This window comes from Hypanus sabinus, chromosome 11 (assembly GCF_030144855.1).
Source record: "Hypanus sabinus isolate sHypSab1 chromosome 11, sHypSab1.hap1, whole genome shotgun sequence".
In the NCBI taxonomy this organism is placed as follows: Eukaryota; Metazoa; Chordata; class Chondrichthyes; order Myliobatiformes; family Dasyatidae; genus Hypanus; species Hypanus sabinus.
In genome coordinates, this window is record NC_082716.1 from 50,087,950 (window position 1) to 50,106,816 (window position 18,867).

The 18,867-nt window shown below is 37.2% G+C and overlaps 1 protein-coding gene across 2 annotated transcripts in view; it reads right to left on the bottom strand.

The window, feature by feature from the left end:
- Positions 1-15,862, bottom strand: part of hook1 (hook microtubule-tethering protein 1) — a 79,022-nt gene extending 63,160 nt beyond the window's left edge. Inside the window, exons 1-4 of one of the 2 annotated variants that reach the window (XM_059984304.1) lie at positions 15,689-15,862; positions 3,121-3,206; positions 1,983-2,055; positions 1,435-1,485 (exon numbers count right to left, since the gene is read on the bottom strand). In XM_059984304.1, the coding sequence (XP_059840287.1) occupies positions 1,435-1,485; positions 1,983-2,055; positions 3,121-3,206; positions 15,689-15,733 (255 nt within the window). In that variant the 5' untranslated portion in view covers positions 15,734-15,862. Of the gene's footprint in view, positions 1-1,434; positions 1,486-1,982; positions 2,056-3,120; positions 3,207-6,019; positions 6,038-15,688 lie in introns of those variants that run through there. The other variant, XM_059984305.1, reaches the window with a different exon arrangement.
- Between the last annotated feature and the right edge of the window lie 3,005 nt (positions 15,863-18,867).

Here is an 18,867-nt window from a genome sequence, read left to right on the forward strand (position 1 = left end):
GGGGGGATTTGATCGAGGTATTTAAAATTTTGAGAGGGATAGATAGAGTTGACGTGAACAGGCTGTTTCCATTGAGAGTAGGGGAGATTCAAACTAGAGGACATGATTTGAGAGTTAGGGGGCAGAAGTTTAAGGGAAACACGAGGGGGTATTTCTTTACTCAAAGAGTGATAGCTGTGTGGAATGAGCTTCCTGTAGAAGTAGTAGAGGCCAGTTCAGTTGTGTCATTTAAGGTAAAATTGGATAGGTATATGGACAGGAAAGGAGTGGAGGGTTATGGGCTGAGTGCGGGTAGGTGGGACTAGGTGAGATTAAGGGTTCGGCACGGACTAGGAGGGCCAAGATGGCCTGTTTCCGTGCTGTGATTGTTATATGGTTATATATGGTTATATGGTACACTGAAAAGCTTGTCTTGCATATTGTTCACACAAATCTTCTAAACAAACAGAAGGAAAGAAAGAAAGAGATAAAGGATTTGAAACAGGGAGTAGAAACACAAGAGTCTGCAGATGTTGGAATCTGGAGCAACATACAATTTCCAGAAAGAACTGAGAAGTGAAGTAGCATCTGTGGAAGGAAAGGAACTACTTTGGGTTGAAAACCTGCATCAGGACTGAGGAGATAGTGTGTTGGATGGACTTAGGCAATAAAAACTAAAGGCAAATTGGAGGGTGCCTGGGGACAAGAAAGCCAAGGTCTTTTTCACTATTCGAAAGATGGAAAAAAGGATAGCCAGAGAATGAGAATTAATAGAAGGCACTAGGAAACTACCAGTGCTGATGTACGGTCAAAGAAGCCAAGAAAATGAATTACAAAAGGAGTGAAAATTTGACTTTGATACATGAGAACAAAGAAATCTTGTAAATTAGCAAGATCTGGGCAAGCAGATCTTACTCAGCTTCCAGATTCAGGGGGGGAAATCTATGGAGACTGAAGGTCTAGTACCCCATATAGAGGCAAATGGGGAAGCAAAGAGCTAATAAAATTATGGATGAGTGCTTTAAGTGAAAGCAGAATTGAGACTTGCATGAAGGTTAGGAAGCTATAGTTACATTGTAGGTAATTTAAACAATACAGAAGCCATTTAACTTTCTAACCAGAATTACATTGACAAGTTCAGTCTGAACAAACACTGCAGCCATGTTACAAAAACACCCTTTACCCATTAGTTTAATAGAATGGGCAGAACTCCAGGAAAATGAAAGTTTTAAGAGGAAAAGGAAGCCTTAAGTTTACAACTGTTTAATCTTGCTACTTAGCAAAGTTCTGAGTTTCTAAACTAAAGGGAATACATTCAGATGTGCTGGTCTTTGGAGAGGCATGCATCTCTAATGCCAGGGTGAAAATTTACACGTGGGCATATGTTCTAGGATAGCTCTCCTACTTCCATTTCCCCACCACATGCATCAAAACCACAGTAATTTAAAAAGTTACCTCATGATAATAACTGAGAACCATCTGAAGTACCTTCTTTAGATTATTCAGCTGTGGAGAATAGCATACACATAAGAAATAATATAAATCCTTGAAGACTGCTATGAAGAGAAACTTTGCATTTGTAAGTCAAGGCAGATAAATAATTAGTACAGAAATGTGAAACCAGCATAGCTTTGCATTTGATTTTTTTTTGGATCAAGTTGTATAAATGGGCTTTTTATGTGTATGGCAGTTGAATTATACTAGTTTAATAAGTATGCTATTTTGCAATTTATTAAAATTTGCGGAGAATTTGTCCCAAACTTTTCTATATTTTCTGTTAAAGACCACTGCACACTCCAATGTTTTACCATTACAAAATTAAATCTAAAGTTCACAGAAATTTGAATCCAGTTTAACATGTTCATTTTAGAGCTACTAGAAGAGGAATGAATTAAATTATTTGCTAAAATAATGTGCATGCCATATTTTTAATTATTACACAAAACATCCCAATGATGCTTTAATCCTTAAAAATATCAGCTTGATAGCATTCAGAACTGTACCTTCAATCTAGAATTCTCACCCACATCACTTTTAATGCGATTCAACCACGATTCATTGAAAAAAGATGGGTCTCTGCAAGGATTGCAGAAAGAAAGGTTAAACACTGTTACAACTTCTGCTCTCGGAAAGTAACACAAAAGAGTCAGGCCACAACAGGAATTACAAACAAAGGTATATGATAAAGGGAAAAAAGGTGATATGTAGTGTGGTAGTGTCTTCTGCAGAATGGGAGGGCAACCCAGGAAACTTTAACACAGGATAAAGAGGACACACAGGCACACCCACCCCTAAAAAAGGTTGCTCTCATTATGATATTCATTAAAGTAAGTTAAGGTACTGGGAAAAAGTGTGATTGCGGTGTGGTAGTACCTTCTGCAGAATGGCAGAGAGAGAGTGAGCGAGTGGGGTGGGGGGGGGGGGGTGGCCTTGTTTTCAAGCAGTCCCCAGCATGTGTCAGCAACAGAAGGGTAATTGCAGGTGTCCCAGGGAACTGCATCACAGGTTAAAGAGGAAACACAGGACAGGAAATGTACAGGACATAACAAAGCAAAAAAATCACAACCATTGTAAACACAAAGGATTAGAATTTTTCCAGTTTGTTATTTTGGTTTTTTTTTGACATGTTCTGATACTTCCATAAATAATTCAGCAAACAGCTACTGCACAAGAATATTCTTATCATATAGTGCAGCACACATAATTATGCCAGGGGTAGGTAATGAATTAACCTGGTTCCCACAACTGGGCATTCCTGAGGTGCTTATGGGCAGAGCATCACAATCAGTATCCTGGATGTGGCCTAATAATGGTCCTTCCATTGGAAGCCAAGGTAACATTTTATAAGTTCTACATTAAAGTTGCAAGCAGCCACATTGCTTTAATTACAAATAAAACTGTAATTACAAATTGACTCTCTTCCACCTCACCCATCACTTCTCCCAATCACCCAATCCTTGAAATAACGGGAGTCCCTTGGCCAACCTCCTTCTCCCAAAACAGTTTAACCGTGTCTGGAGTTATCACTGCCAGTTGCTGCTCCTGGGGTCTATCTCAATGAGGCTTTATTAGATACAGAGCATGTGCACCACACCAAGATTTGGGTGGGATTCAACATCTAGCTCAAGATTAATGACTCACATTTGGTTAAGAACCTGTGCCATGGTAGCTCCGCTGATTAAATCCTGAGCACTTCCACATGCTGAGGAAACATTGAACGTCTGTAGCTGTGAAGGAAACATTGACAATCTGAGTATAAATTACATCCATTGAGATCAACAATGTCAACACTATTATGATGACTGGACATATCATCCATTAGCCATTGTAAATTAACAAGCAATTTATTATAGTGTCAGAAAGATACATTTTCTTCTAACAATTATGACAATGCTCTTGTTTTGCATTTTATGATGGTTTCTTTTCATGATTTTCTTCTATAACATGATAAAGTATCGTTATTCTATTGAGACTGAATCACACTGGTTCCTAAGCAAGATTTCTTTCAATTACAGGTCTAGATAAGAATAAATCAAACAAACAGTAAGTACTTGCACAGCTGCTGCCTGAGCTTCAATATTATATTACTACTTTTATGACAGGAATCACCTGGGTTTTGTTCCTTTAAAAGTCATCTGATCCTTCAGTTGCGTCTAGTGCCCAAGTAATTATTATTCTAAAATGTCAAGCATTGGTTGGAGTTGATCATACATATCAAATTACTTCCAGGAAGCAGCAGCCTTACTGCTGAATATATAATGAGTTTACAACCAATAAGCTACAGATTGGTGTACATCATGACTACTCCAGTTATTCAGCCACCCCAATGTTGGATAGTTTAAATGTTTGATAACCAATTCTGGAATATTTAAATCTATAATTATCCCTGACTAGAGTTTAAATAAACAGATCTGTAATACCAAAATTTCTTGCCTAGGAATTCAGGCTTTCTCATCCCCAGATGGAGAGGTGGCACAGATTATGTGGCCTAAGTGGGGAAACACAAGGTGTTTTGGAAAGCAGACTTCCAGTTTGAGAACAATGGTGTTGGCAAAACACAACCACCATCTGAAGAGGATTGCAAGTTAGTATACCCACTGGCATCTCAGCATTTGACAACAGGGGCAGAAGTATGGGCAAATAAAGTGAGTGACAATGGCTGTGAGCTTATGTGAGTTTTCTTTAAAGATGGGATCCTGGGGAATATTTATTGAGTTCCATACAACGATCGATTAATGTGAAAAATATACCATGCAAGGCACAGATTTGGTTTGGGTAGTCTGAATAAAGTCATTACTGGGTTGCCTCATGGTAATCTCATGATTGGGGTTTTACACAGCCATTAATTCCTTCATAGGAAAATATGCAAAAACCTGCCCCTGTTTCAGGGTAACGTACATTTTCTTTTAAATTCTTCTCATTATCATAGGTGGCTGCACAACCAAACTTATGGAAGATTCTGTACTTTGTTATATTTATCCAAAACTCTGGATGGAAAAATAATTTCTGGGTCTGAACTGACATGAAATTTCTGTTTTAAAATATTGTATCATACAAAGTTCAACATATTTGCCTATGCTTTTAATCACTGCTCTAATGAGAGAATTTCTTCAATTGTTTTTCTTGATTCATTTATGAGAGGGGTTCCATGCCTGGTATGTAATCAACCGTAATCTAGAGACAACGCTATATAGAACAGAAACAGGCCCATCAGTCCACTAAATCTATACTCACACATTTAAAGTAATCCCAGTTTACTCTGCCCATATTAACGTCTGCTCCCCAAAGAGTCTACCACTCACCTGCACGCAAAGGGAACTCTATAATGGTCAATAAAATTAATCTACCAACATAGAGGGGAAATGGAGGCCTCAGTAAAAACCCATACAGTCACAGAGTTAATATACAGGCTTCATAAAGACAGCACCAAAGGTAATGATTGAAGCTAAGTCCCCTGGAACTGTAAGGCAGTGGATGTACTGTGCCATCCTTTAATCCAATTTAACCACTTAATACATCTTCTGTTAAAGATTTCCTTGCAACTTCTCAAACTTCTCATCTCTCTCCAAGATGGTTAAAAGTTGGTAGGTGTGAGGGAGGATTATATCAAAATGAACTTTTAGAGTATTCAAAGCAGTAAAATGCTTAGTCACATTTAGATTCAAGAGGAGACCTGACAAAGAAGCAGAAAATATTATGAGATATTTAATACTAAAGAAACAGGAAGAAGTATGGAAACTATTAAGCTCTCCTTTGATACAAATCAAAATTCACACTTCTCCCCCACTCTACTTATTAAATACACTATGCTCTTTAACACCTCTTAAATAATATTACTTTAGTTTTAGCCTCACAAATCTTTGACATATGAGGAGCGTTTGATAGCTCTGGGCCTGCACTCACTGGATTTTAGAAGAATGAAGGGAGATCTCATTAAAACCTACCAAATATTGAAAGGACAAGATAGAGTAGATGTGGAAAGGATGTTTTCAATAGTGGAAAACTAAGGACTAGAGAGTACGGCCTAATAAAAGGACATCCTTTTAGAACATAACATGAATAGCAATTTCTTTAGCCGGGGGTGATGGATGTGTGAAATTCATTGCCACAGATGGCAGTGAAGGCCAAGTCATTGAGTATATTTCCAGCAAAAGTTGATAAGTTCTTGACTAGTAAGAAATTGAAAGGTTATGGGGTAAGGCAGGAGATTGAGTTTGATGAGGAAAATAGATCAGCCATGGTCAAATGGCAGAACAAACACAACAAACCAAATGAGATAATTCTGCTCATATATCGTAGGTGTTTAATTTCCAATATACAGTATTTAGAAATGTATTAGTATTTATTTTTATACCAATTTCAAGTGATAGAATTTATTTTTGCAGGATAAGAAATCATATGAATTGTGTTACCTACATTTTCTCATTAAAAAAACTTATAGAAATTTCATAACACTTTAAAGCCTGTCATTCACTTTAGACTCCCCAGTACCAAAATTAGCAAATTAAGTTGCCTCATTTCTTCCCCATTATGAACTAACTTAAATTGCCAGCAGTTCTTCACACAGCATTCTTAAGTGAAGACAGGATTCATAATGAAGAACTCCTAAGAATGAAAAAGAGACAGACGCAAAGTTAAACAAAATAATGGACAATAAAAAAGGGCTGCTTTGAATTGATGAAAGAGCAGGAAACAAACTAATATGAGAAAGCTGTTGAATTCCAAGATAATTTCTACCATGATAAATTTACGTCCACCCTTAAATAAAAATCATATATACATAGAAAGAGAGGGACTGAGAGATAGACACTTTCAAATGAAAATCTTGATTCAAGGAAATAAAACAAAAATAGTTTTGGCTAATTAAGGATTTATTTAATTATTGTAGAACTAAGGCAAATTTCTTATGATGAACAACCCTTGCTGTTTGATTTATTGAATAAATAGATGGATCAATGTAATCATCTAAATTGGTTATAAAAACAGAAAATGTTGGTCCTAAGCTCCACCTGTAGAAAAAGAAAGTTTCCTAACATTTTAGGTTCCAGACATTTCTTCAGAATCCTTAAAAACATTGATCTTGAACCTGAACTGTTAATTCTGTTTCTGCACAGATGCTGCTTCAGCTGTGAGTTTTTCCAATACTTTCTTGTTTTATTTCAGATTTCCAACATCTGAAATTTCTTGGATATTCATGCAAGCTGCCTTGTTATTTTTGAACTATTGTTACTTCACTGAACTATTTTTATTATGTTTCCTTCAAAATATCATCATCTTTAATCAGCAGTATTAGATATTTGCTGAAATATTGATTATACATTGTGTAGCATGTTTCTGATGCACAGATCACATGATATAAAAACAAAATGTATGATGAGGTTTCTGGATTATTCAAAAGCTCATATGCTTTGTGCTTGTCTATGTCTTTATATAGATCAGTTACCATTATAAAAATTGAATTATGCTTTAAAAACACACACATGCATTGACATAAATACTAAATTCCCATGAGACAAACAACTCATAACAGTAAAGTCATTCTGTCAGCTCAATCATTATGGAAAGATAGTGAGCATATACATATGGTATTCAGTTGCAGGTCTGAAAACAGGATCCATGATGGTGTAGTATGACTGAATAGACTATTTGATTAGTGTAATAAGATCTATGCATGGATTGTTTTAGACAACAAACTAAGGAAGCAAAACAAAGCTACTGTTCCATCAGCCTGGTGTAAATTTCCTGGGAGCAGACTAACACTATAGCTAATCTAAATATCTAAATTTTATAATATACGACCCTACAAAGAGAAATACAGCTCTGTCAATCTGCCAGATATTTTGATGCCACAGTGACAGTCACAGTATACTTCCTTGTCTCTGGTGTGTCAGTTTATATATCTTTCAGGAACTCAAAATGACGACGATACACCCACAGAAGTGTAATATGCATGTTTTCAATTTCTATTAGGAATGATGAAAGCCTTTCCAGAACACCTTTCGCACATCAAATTGTCCAAAAGTGCTTTATTTGGTGTAAATTTGTAAGATTTCCTAGTTTATTGGAAAATTTATTGATGTCCACATAAAACTTAAACTGGGACTTGAACAATATATGATCCTGCAGGTGAATTGCAGAAAAAGCTGCAGGAAACTTTAAAATGAATCAGGCTAATCAGTTAAATGAATCTGTCCACAAACATTTATCCTTTGCTCCCTCCTGCACCTTTGGCAGGCACGTGTTGAATTAGAAATAAGCTTCTATAGATATTCATCTCTCTTTCCCATTACTTTTTAAAGTAGTGCCATCATCTTTGAGCCTTGATCTCCAGGTTAGAGAATTTGGGCCTTAATTCAGCTTTTCATCTGAAAGCGACCCTCCAACAATCCAACAATTCCTTGTTATTCCAATGAAGTACATTCTTGTGCTCTCACTTTTAGAGTGTGAATTTAATTCAGAAATGTTAAACTCTGAAGTGAATACTATATTTCATAAAGTGAGCCACAGCTAATACTGAGAAATGAACATCCCATACAAAGCGAATATAATAAATTAAGTGAATGTGTAAACTACAACAAATGTGTGTTAAAGTTGACAATCATAAAATTATCCATTTTATATCTAAATGGGAGAGAATACTATCTTAATGCACAAGGAAGTTCAAAGAAACCGAGTGATCTATACCCAAAGTTGATGAAAATATCATTGAAAATACAATGAATATACAACTGGAATACAAGTGAGTAATGGTTTGTTAAAGTTGTACAAATCTCTGACAAGAGCATGCCAAAGTGTGTGCAACATTAGTGATTACATATTGGAAAAATTACCTTGATCTCAGACAGATTGTTTAGAACATCACCAAGAATATAAGGATTAAATTAAAAAGGATTGAATTCTCTGGAGAGCTAGAGAGCCCTTTTATTGAATTGTTCAGTACTTTAAAGAGAACATACAAAGGAAAACAATCTCCATTGGTTGAGGAGATCAACATGAGGCAAACCAAAGCAGGAGTAAATTTAGGAAACACTTTGCCATGCAAATACTGTCATAGAAAAATACAGCACCTTCACAGGCTCTTCAGCCTAACAAGTCCATGCCAACTGCATTGTCTACCCAGCTAGTCCCAGTTTCCAGCTTTCTGTCCATATTCCTCCAGGCCTCGCTCTTCCATGAACTTATCCAATTACTTCTTAAATTATACTATTGTACTTATCTCAAAACCTTCCTCTGGCAGCTCATTCCATAACCTTCCTTTCTTTTTCTGTGAATAAGAAGTTCCCCACCAGGTCCCTTTAAAATCTTTCCCCTCTCACCATAAATCTATACCCTCAAGTTTTTGGACTCCTTTACCCTGAGGACAAAATGTTACCATTCATCTTACCTATGCTTCTCATCATTTTAAAATTCAACCTGGCTTCCACTCTTTCTTCTGTGCAGCTTCAATTTGCAGGCATCAATTCCGGCGAATGTGGTATTCAAATTAAACTATGCATTGCTGTTCCAGAAAATCAAATTGCTCTCAAATATTTTACAACTATTTTCTAAATTGCCTTTTTAACATTTGAGGAACACACACAAAATGCTGAAGGAACTCAGTAAATCAGGCAGAAACTATGGAGGGGAATAAACAGTTGATGCTTTGGACTGAGACCTTTCATCATGACTTGAAAGAAGGGTAAAGAAGCTAGAATAAAAGATGATGGGAGGGTAAGGAATACAAGCTGGCAAGTGATAATTGAAATTGGGTGAGAGGGAAGATGGATGGGTGGGGGAAGGGAGATGAATTAAGAAACTGGGTGGTGATAGTTGGAAGAGGTAAAGTGCTGAAGGAGAGGACAGTGGACCATGAGGGTAGGGTAGGAGGAGGAGGGGCACCAGAGGGAGATGAGGGGTAGGGTGAGAGGGGAAACAAAATAGGGAATGGAAAAAGGAGAGAAGGGTGAGGGGAAGAGATCCACGTTCATGACATCAGGTATGAAGCTACAGATAGAAAATGAGATGTTGCTCCTCCAGCCTGAGAGTGGCCTTGTCACATCAGCAGAGGACGCCATGGACTAACATGTTAGAATGAGAATGGGATATCTATAACATTTTGAGAATGGCAATTTATATCATATCTCCCTCCAATGAAGAACAGAAAACAAGTTCAGAGTAACAAGTTCATTTGACATTTTTAGGATTTATTAACTCATCATTTACACATTAGCATGAAGATTGTCACCATACTCATAACTACAAGCATCGAATCAAAGACACAAATTCAAATCCCAGAATAGCGGCTAAGAACAAATAATTAATTTAAGAATTAAGGACTGCTTGACAACTGCATTTTTCCCAAAAAATTCATGTGACTCATGAATTTTATTTAGGAAGATAATCAGCAGTCTATAAACACAATGGCCTGAATATGCTTCATTCCTGGGAACTTATTTTTTGGCACCTGGCTCAGAAACCCTTCAATGTGCCATTATACACAGAGGCATAGCATCACTGCTAATACAGGTATATATCGTAGAGACTAGATTAGGCAGAGAGAAAGACTGAAGAGAATAAGATAACTTTGATAAAGTTCTGTCTTCACCCTGACAATATTCTCTGTTATGTTGCATGACACCTCCAGTATGTTAAATCACTTAAGTACATAATAATCCTTATCCAATAGTGCCTTTAGTACATGGATCAGGTTGGTCAGAGGTTGCAGCTCACTAGCTACAGCATCCTCACCAGGGCAGTGAAAAATGGGTTTGCCAGAAATGTCCATAATCTATAAATGATTCAAAAATCCCCATACTGTCTGATATGGAACTTCACCAGTACCAATGGGATAGTAGAGTAATTGCTTATAAGCTATACACTTGGTTTCAACTTATTGTTATATTTACATTAAACAGAAATGAATCCTAACTACTTGAGTTGCACGCTCATTTTTAAAAAAAATTATTAATATCCATTACTCATTTGGATACTTCATGGAACATTCTGAACATGGTTTATACGACAAATGAGGGAAACTTCACTTCATGGATTGGTCTTGGCCCGGAGCTGTAAACTTAGAACAGATGGAAATAGTCTGAAACTGTTCAAGAAAATAAAAATAATCACCTTCTTTTCTATTTTATTTTTGAGGTAGATTCAATGTTTTGATTTTTGAATGTAAAAGCAACATTTATATATGTTGTACCTTTTACACAGCAAAACAACCAAAAGGTACTGCACCAGATGGTTATCAAACAAGTTCAGAGAGTGAGCCAAAAAAAATTCTGACAAATGATTAAAGCTTCGTCAGTGATATCCCTTTTTAAGGATCAACCTCTAACTCATTGAAACACAGATAGAGAATGTGATTTTATATGTTTCCCCTGAGTGTTTTGGTTTCCTCCCATGTCTCAAAGACATGCAGGCAGGTCTGTTGTAATTGACTGTTGTAAACCACCCTGCTGGAATGAGAATGGGAAGGAGGTGGCATGAGGTCATGGAGATGTGAAAGAGAATAGGTTAAATTATGGGATTGCTCTGAGAATCTGCATAGACTCAATGGACCAAATATCTCCCTTTTATATCAAAATGAAAATAAGAAAATATGAAATCTGAAAATATTAATTTTGGAAATTATAGCTAATGTAGCTGAAGATGTGATCACCATTAGCAAAGTGATTAAAATCATATCTTAAATATTTGAAATGTTTGAAGGGCTGAAGGATATCACAGGGATGTAGAATGGTAAGACCATTGAATATATATAAAGAGCATTGAAGAACAGGCTAAGCAGGTTGGGTGTCAATCCATCAAGAAGCATCATAAGTCATGCTTTCAGCAATCTTTCCAAACTTCTTTCATATCAAACAAGGACAAATTTGATCAAAAGCTTTCATTGTCTTGATTATTTACATCATGAAGATGTTAGTCATTTTGATTTTAAAAAACCATGACATATTCCACATACTAAATCCTTTCAAACAGTCCAACAGAAATCATTATCAGTGCTCTTTTTGGACAGAGATCCATATGTTTTCTAAAACAGTAGCTGCAATGCATTTTGTTGCTGGTTCTGAGATTTCTAACAATAGATAGAAATTCTGGTTCCTACAAAAGGATCACAGAAATTTACAGACAAAGAGGCAAATTGGTGCAATGTGTCGAAGAAGGCCAACCTTGAACTTTCGGCTCATCCTACTTCTCAGCTCTTGGCCCCATAGCCTTATAGGTAATGGCTCTTCAAGTATCCATCCAAGTATTTCAGTTTTAAAAATTGTAAGGCTTTCTACCTCAATCATCTTTATGATGGAAAGTTGATAACCACCACTCACTGGGTGAAATATTTTTTCCTCAACACCATTAAAACCTCTGTCGTTAGTTTCTGCTGGAAAGACCAAAAAAAAAGAAGTAATTTCAAAGTGCCTCGTGTTGGCTGATTGCTTAAACATTAAAGACGGAATGCAATCCAAGTTTGGTGTAATGATACTCGGTTACTTTAGTTACGCTGTTGAGGGAGACATGTTGGAGTACAGATATCTGAATTAATTATGGTGGGTTGTGTAAGGGGCACTTCTAATTGAAAAGTTCATTATAACACGTCCATAGCTTGAGATTTTCAAGGATTCAATCTGTATTCCTAGAATCCACACTGTACATTGTTTACCTATCTTCCATTGTGTTTTATCTGGGTACAGTTAGACCTCAATTAATAAAGGTAACTCTGCCACAGTAAAATTCAGTAAGCAGATTAATATCAATACCACCAAGTAGGAAGGCTAAGTGGCATTGTGTCTCTGGAGTCTAGAGCAGATAGAATCTGAAGGCAGATTTTAAGAATCTAAATTTAAAATTCCACACTGATTTTATCATCTGATTTATGCTCTTGCAAGGGGCTGTAATTTAAAGCCTGGACACTTCAATTAGTCACAGATATTCTGTGAAGGAGGGCAGTGGAGGCAAATTTAATATGGAACTGGATAAGGTGCCAGGTCAAGTTAATGGCCAGCCAGTGCGAGTCTGCTGACGAGTTGCAAGCTCACATTCTGGAATTCTATGACAGCGCAATGCAAGTATGACAAATGCTTCTCAGATACAGCAGCAGTTGATCTCTCACCCTGTCCCTGGACTCATGATGTAAGTGAAATAAATGGACAAAGACAATGCAGATGGAACACAATGTGTAAAAATATGAAATTGTCAACTTTAGAACCATAGAACATTACAGCACAGAAACAGGCCTTTTGACCCTTCTTGGCTATGCCGAACCATTTTTCTGCCTAGTCCCACTGACCTGCGCTTGGGCCATATCCCTCCAAAACCCTCTCATCCATATACCTGTCCAAGTTTTTCTTAAATGTCAAAAGTGAGCCCGCATTTACCACTTCATCCAGCAGCTCATTCCACACTCGCACCACTCTTTGCATGAAGAAGCCCCCTAATGTTCCCTTTAAACTTTTCCCCCTTCAGCCTTAACCCATGTCCTCTGGTTTTTTTCTCCCCTAGCCTCAGTGGAAAAAGCCTGCTTGCATTCACTCTATCTATACCCCTCATAATTTTATACACCTCTATCAAATCACCCCTCATTCTCCTACGCTCCAGGGAATAAAGTCCTAACCTATTCAACCTTTCTCTGTAACTCAGTTTCTCAAGTGCCGGCAACATCCTTGTAAGCCTTCTCTGCACTCTTTCAACCTTATTAATATCCTTCCTGTAATTAGGTGACCAAAGCTGCACACAATACTCCAAATTCGGTTTCACCAATGTCTTTTACAACCTCACCATTACATTCTAACTCTTATACTCAATACTTTGATTTTTAAAGGCCAATGTACCAAAAGCTCTCTTTACGACCCTATTTACTTGTGACACCACTTTTAGGGAATTTTGTATCTGTATTCTCAGATCCCTCTGTTCTACTGCACTCCTCAGTGTCCTACCATTTACTTTGTATGTTCTACCTTGGTTTGTCCTTCCAAAGTGCAATACCTCACACGTCTGCATTAAACTCCATCTGCCATTTTTCAGCCTCCAACTGGTCCAAACCCCTCTGCAAGCTTTGAAAACCTTCCTCACTGTCCACTACACCTCCAATCTTTGTATCATCAGCAAATTTGCTGATCCAATTTGCCACATTATCATCCAGATCATTGATATAGATGACCAATAACAATGGACCCAGCACTGATCCCTGTCACACACCACTAGTTGCAGGTCTCCACTCAGAGTAGCAATCCTCTACCACCACTCTCTGGCTTCTTCCATTGAGCCAATGTCTAATCCAATTTACTACCTCTCCATGTATACTTAGCAACTGAATCTTCCTAACTAACCTCCTATGCAGTACCTTGTCAAAGGTCTTACTGAAGTCCATGTGTACAACATCCACTGCCTTCCCTTCATCCACTTTCCTGGTAACTTCCTCAAAAAACTCTAATAGATTGGTTAAAGCCATGCTGACTTTTTCTACTAAGTCCCTGTCTATCCAAATACTTGTAGATCCTATCTTTTAGTATTCCTTCTAATAATTTACCTACTTCAGTTCTGCTCTCCGTAACAATAAGAGCACGAAGCACATTTTCCTAAGGGGTGCAGACAAAGGTATTGGGACCAGAACCACCTTAGAAACATCGAATCTGGCTGAGATCCCACCAGGCGAAGAGACCACATGCCCCTGAGCTCCTTTCGCAGTTTAGTAGAAAATAAAATGGAAATAAATGCTGAAATGCTAGTATGTGTCATTGTTCAGAAGGACCTAAATGTCCATGCATATAAATCACTAATATTTCTGTTCAACAAGGAATGTTGGCCTTAATTGGAGGAGGATTAGAATATAAGAATAATGATTTAATGCAGAAAATGTATAGGGTCTTTGTGAGACTGCAACTGTGATGATTGTCTACGAATCTGTAGTAATTTGAGGCAGATTAATTGATTTCTGAATATTAGCTGAATCAAGGGTTAAAACTTGATGCACAAAAGAGGTACTGAGAAAGATGATCAGTCCTATTGAATAGTGGAGAAGGCATGAAGAGCCAAAGGCTGGTTCTGTTTATGTTCTCATCAGGCCAGATAGCATCAGTAGTGAGTTAAATGGAGTTAGATTTCAGACTGAAGACTGGTGTTTTACAATTAAAACAACTGGATTTTGTGAAAAAAAAAATTCTGTGCAATCTGTTATTCTACAGTTATACAAACTTATTTTCATCAAAAGTAATTAGTACAGTGCAAAGAAAATGAGCTTATAGACAACGGACAAACAGTAAATGAATTTTATTTTTAGTCAATAATTTAGTGGAATGAGCTGGTTTTATATGGGATTGATATTCAATGGCTCCAGTGTGATTTTGTTTTTAAAGTTAAAAGTAAATCTTCTTTCATAACAAAAAAAATTGCACCTATTATGCCATTTTGCAATAGGAGCAGATTCATCAGACTAAAGCAGAACTCAACTTTTTTATACAATGCATAGTTCAAGTACTATAGCATACATTTGAATTTACCTGACAAAGTTGACCAGAGAAATTAAAAACAGAACTGGGTTTGTCAAAAAGACCATTCTAATCAACTACAGTAAACCACTTAAATACATTATCTATTCTGTAGAAATCTTGATGATTTAGCCCCTGGTTCACCAAGTGATGCTTTCCGCATTCCCTTCCCATATCCCACTCACGCAGCTCTGGCTCCTCCATCCATTTTACCTTTACTGATTACTGAAAAATTAACTGTGGTACATTGTAAAATACAAAAAAATTAAATTACAAGACCATTGAGATAATATTCAAGTCTAGAAAAAACTGCTAGATTATACAGCAAAGTCCAGAAAACGCTGAATTTCATAACTGTTCTATATTTTAAAGCAAAATTAATCGTCACAAAGGGAAAGGGTTAGTATTAACTGAATGATGCAATATATCATTAGTAAAAGCAAAGGAGAAGTTCTATCCATGAGTGTAGGCCTGCAGAGTGACTCTCTTTAGTATTAAAACATTTTGTACGGTGTTGCAATTACACTATTTTACCACAGTTTGCCAAACACACCATAAACTTAGTAATTACATTGTATTAATTAGTAATTTAAGCAGAAAATGAAAGCTGTTGCAGTCGCGTTTACTCAGGGTTATAATGGCTGTTTGCAAGCATTACCTGTACAGGACACCACAGGTGAGTAAGTGAACATGGGACCTGCGAACTGACGTTGGCTGACTACAGTTATTGAGGATTCACTTACCCAGATTATCAAACTATCGCACAGGTCGGCTTTATTTACTTCCATTGGTTTAAGCTACTTGACCAAAAATATCAGATCATTAAAAGCGACAAACTTATGTTAACTCTCGTCTGCACTCTTCCGTCTACGAACACCTGAGCCAGCTAGGAAATTATGACACAGAACGCCTCTTGAATGGCTGCTCAAAGCAAGAGAAATTGGGTATTAGGATTGGCTGTCTTTGTGTTGATCGACTCTTTCAGTATCCATTCAGGAGCCATATCGTAACAGAAACCCCAACCCCTCCTTCTTCATTCTCCTTGAGGCGTTCCTCTCACGACAGGTAAACTGTGACAGAATGTGGAGTTGGGGTTGCGATGGTTTAAAGTGAACGTAAATATTTTGGTAGATTGCAAATAAATAAATAGATAGATAGATAGACAGACAAATGAATTTTCCGGAGATTCATGTTTAAATTGAAAACTCGGTCTCGGCCTTTTGGCTCAGGTCAAGTGAAAACTACTTGTAATATTTTTCATGCTTATTCCAGCAGCACATTTCAATAAAATTGTCGAAAAAGGATGTCTTCTTTAATATTAACACTGCAATTTAATGCGGAAGAACCATGCATTTTCTTAACTTTTTTTTACAAAATATACCTGGATGCCTATTGCCGTAGCAGAAAATTTTGTGTCATATTTTAATTTAATCTGCAGGAGGGATTAAACCTTTAAATCGTTACTTCGATTGATTTAATTGGTTCAACAGTTGCCAATCTTTACTCGTTACAAATGAGGAAGTGGTTTGGAATGATCCCCATCCAGGAGAAAACACGGAATTGGTAACGCAGGCTCCAGTGGCACATCTCAACTAAGTGCAGAACTTTCAAATAGCTACATCGCAGATGTTTACAATTTATGAGCTGCTGCTGGTCCAACCACCACAAGGATCTAGCTAATTACATAGACTGGAAAATAAAATAATATTCGGGCGTTATTATTTTCTGGTAAATTCACAAACTAATAATTAACAGGAAATGACGCTTGCAAGCAAACAGATCCAGCAATAAAATTGTTACCATATTGCGTCAAGTTTCTGGGAATTTTTTAAGACTAAAGTTGCTCTTTTGCGGATAATACAAACCACATTAACATCCACAATGGAACGTTTCCTTTACTTCAAATAAACTTTTAAACTCTTTAACTGCAATTACAAAGAATGTAACTTCTATGAAAGTTATCTCGCGTAATGTGAAACGAATAGTTTACACTTCAGGGCTTTCCAAATTAAAATTATTAACTCCGCCCAGACAAATGCTTCGGCCGCGAAGTCCCAGACACGCTTCTGTCATTTTAAAAAAATAGATAGGTATATGGACAGGAAAGGAATGGAGGGTTATGGGCTGAGTGCAGGTTGGTGGGATGAGGTGAGAGTAAGCGTTCGGCCTGGACTAGAAGGACCAAGATGGCCTGTTTCCGTGTTGTAATAGTTATATGGTTAAATGGAAAGAACTTGAATATTTGTGGCATCTGTTTGTATCCCGAACATTCAACACTTAAAGAACAAAATAACAAAAACATTAAAAATTAACATATTTTATACCACGAGATTCACTTAATTACATTCAAGTTAACATAATAAAAGGAATGGAAGTAACCCACACCTTACCTCTCCTTCCTCTACCACTGCAACACACAATAAATCCTCTACCATTTTTCTTTGAAAGGAGTGGAGTCACAAGGACAGATTGTCCAGCAAGTCAGAATTCCAACGCCGGTCTTCAGTCAGAAAAGTTGGAATGCGAGTAGCAAGTCTTTTTGGAAGCATGAGTTTTCCCTTTCTGGCCTTCCCGAACTTGATAGTCACATGCGATGACACTGGTAGTTCTACTTGCCATTCTCCAGAAATATGGTTATTGCTTTACTGAATAAGTATATACTGTACATCTAAATAAACATCTCAGTGATGATAAATAGTTATACCTGCAATAAACCAATTAAGAGATGTATAAACATTTGATGCTATCTTTAACACTCTCCATGGTAGATGTCAACTAATGGCTGATAACAATTTTAACAGAGCAAAATAGACAATACAGATCTTTAGCACTCTGTACAACAGCACATTTATGAAGAGCTTTTAGGAGAGCAAATGATCCAGGGCACCTGAAGAAACGAGAGAAAATCTTTAAGACAATATGAGATAGACCATAAGACATAGGAGCAAAATTAGGCCATTCAGCCCATCAAGTATGCTCTGCCATTGTATCATGACTGATCCCAGATCGCACTCAACTCCATACACCTGCCTTCTCGCCATATCCTTTGATGCCCTGACCGATCAGGAAACCATCGATTTCCGCCTTAAATATACCTAGACTTGGCTTTCCCCACAGTCTGTGGCTGAGCATTCCACAGATTCACTATTCTCTGGCTAAAAAAAAAATCCTCCTTACCTCTGTTCTAAAAAGGTTCCCTATCAATTTTGAGGCACTGCCCCGTAGTTCTGGATACCCCCACCATAGGAAACATCCTCTTCACATCCATGTTATCTAGTCCATTCAACATTCAATAGGTTTCAATGAGATCCTTCCACACTCTCTATTCAGTGAGTACAGGCCCAAAGCTGCAAAACACTCCTCGTATGTTAAACCCTTCATTCCCGGAATAAACCTCATGAACCTCCTCTACACTCCAATTACAACACACACTTACTGATATACAGGTCCCTAAACTGCTGACTATAGTCCAAGTGCGGCATGACTCGTATTTTAATAAAGGATCAGCATTATCTCCTTGCTTTTATACTCTATACTGCTTGAAATAAATGCCAACATTGCATTTGTGTTCCTTACCACAGACTCAACCTGTAAATTAACCTTCTGGGAATCTTGCATGAAGACTCCTAAATCCTCTGCAGTGCTGATGTTTGAACCTTTTCCCCATTTGAATAGTCTGCACTATTGTTCCTTTTACCAAAATGCATTAACATACATTTCCCAACACTGTATTCCATCTGCCACTTATTTGCCCATTCTTCCAACTTGTCTAAGTCCTGCTGTAATCGCATTACTTTCTCACCACTACCTACCCCTCCACTTATCTTTGTATCATCTGCAAACTTTGCCACAAAGTCATCAATTCCATTATCCAAATCATTGACAAACAATGTCAGAAGTAGCTGTCCCAATATTGACCCCT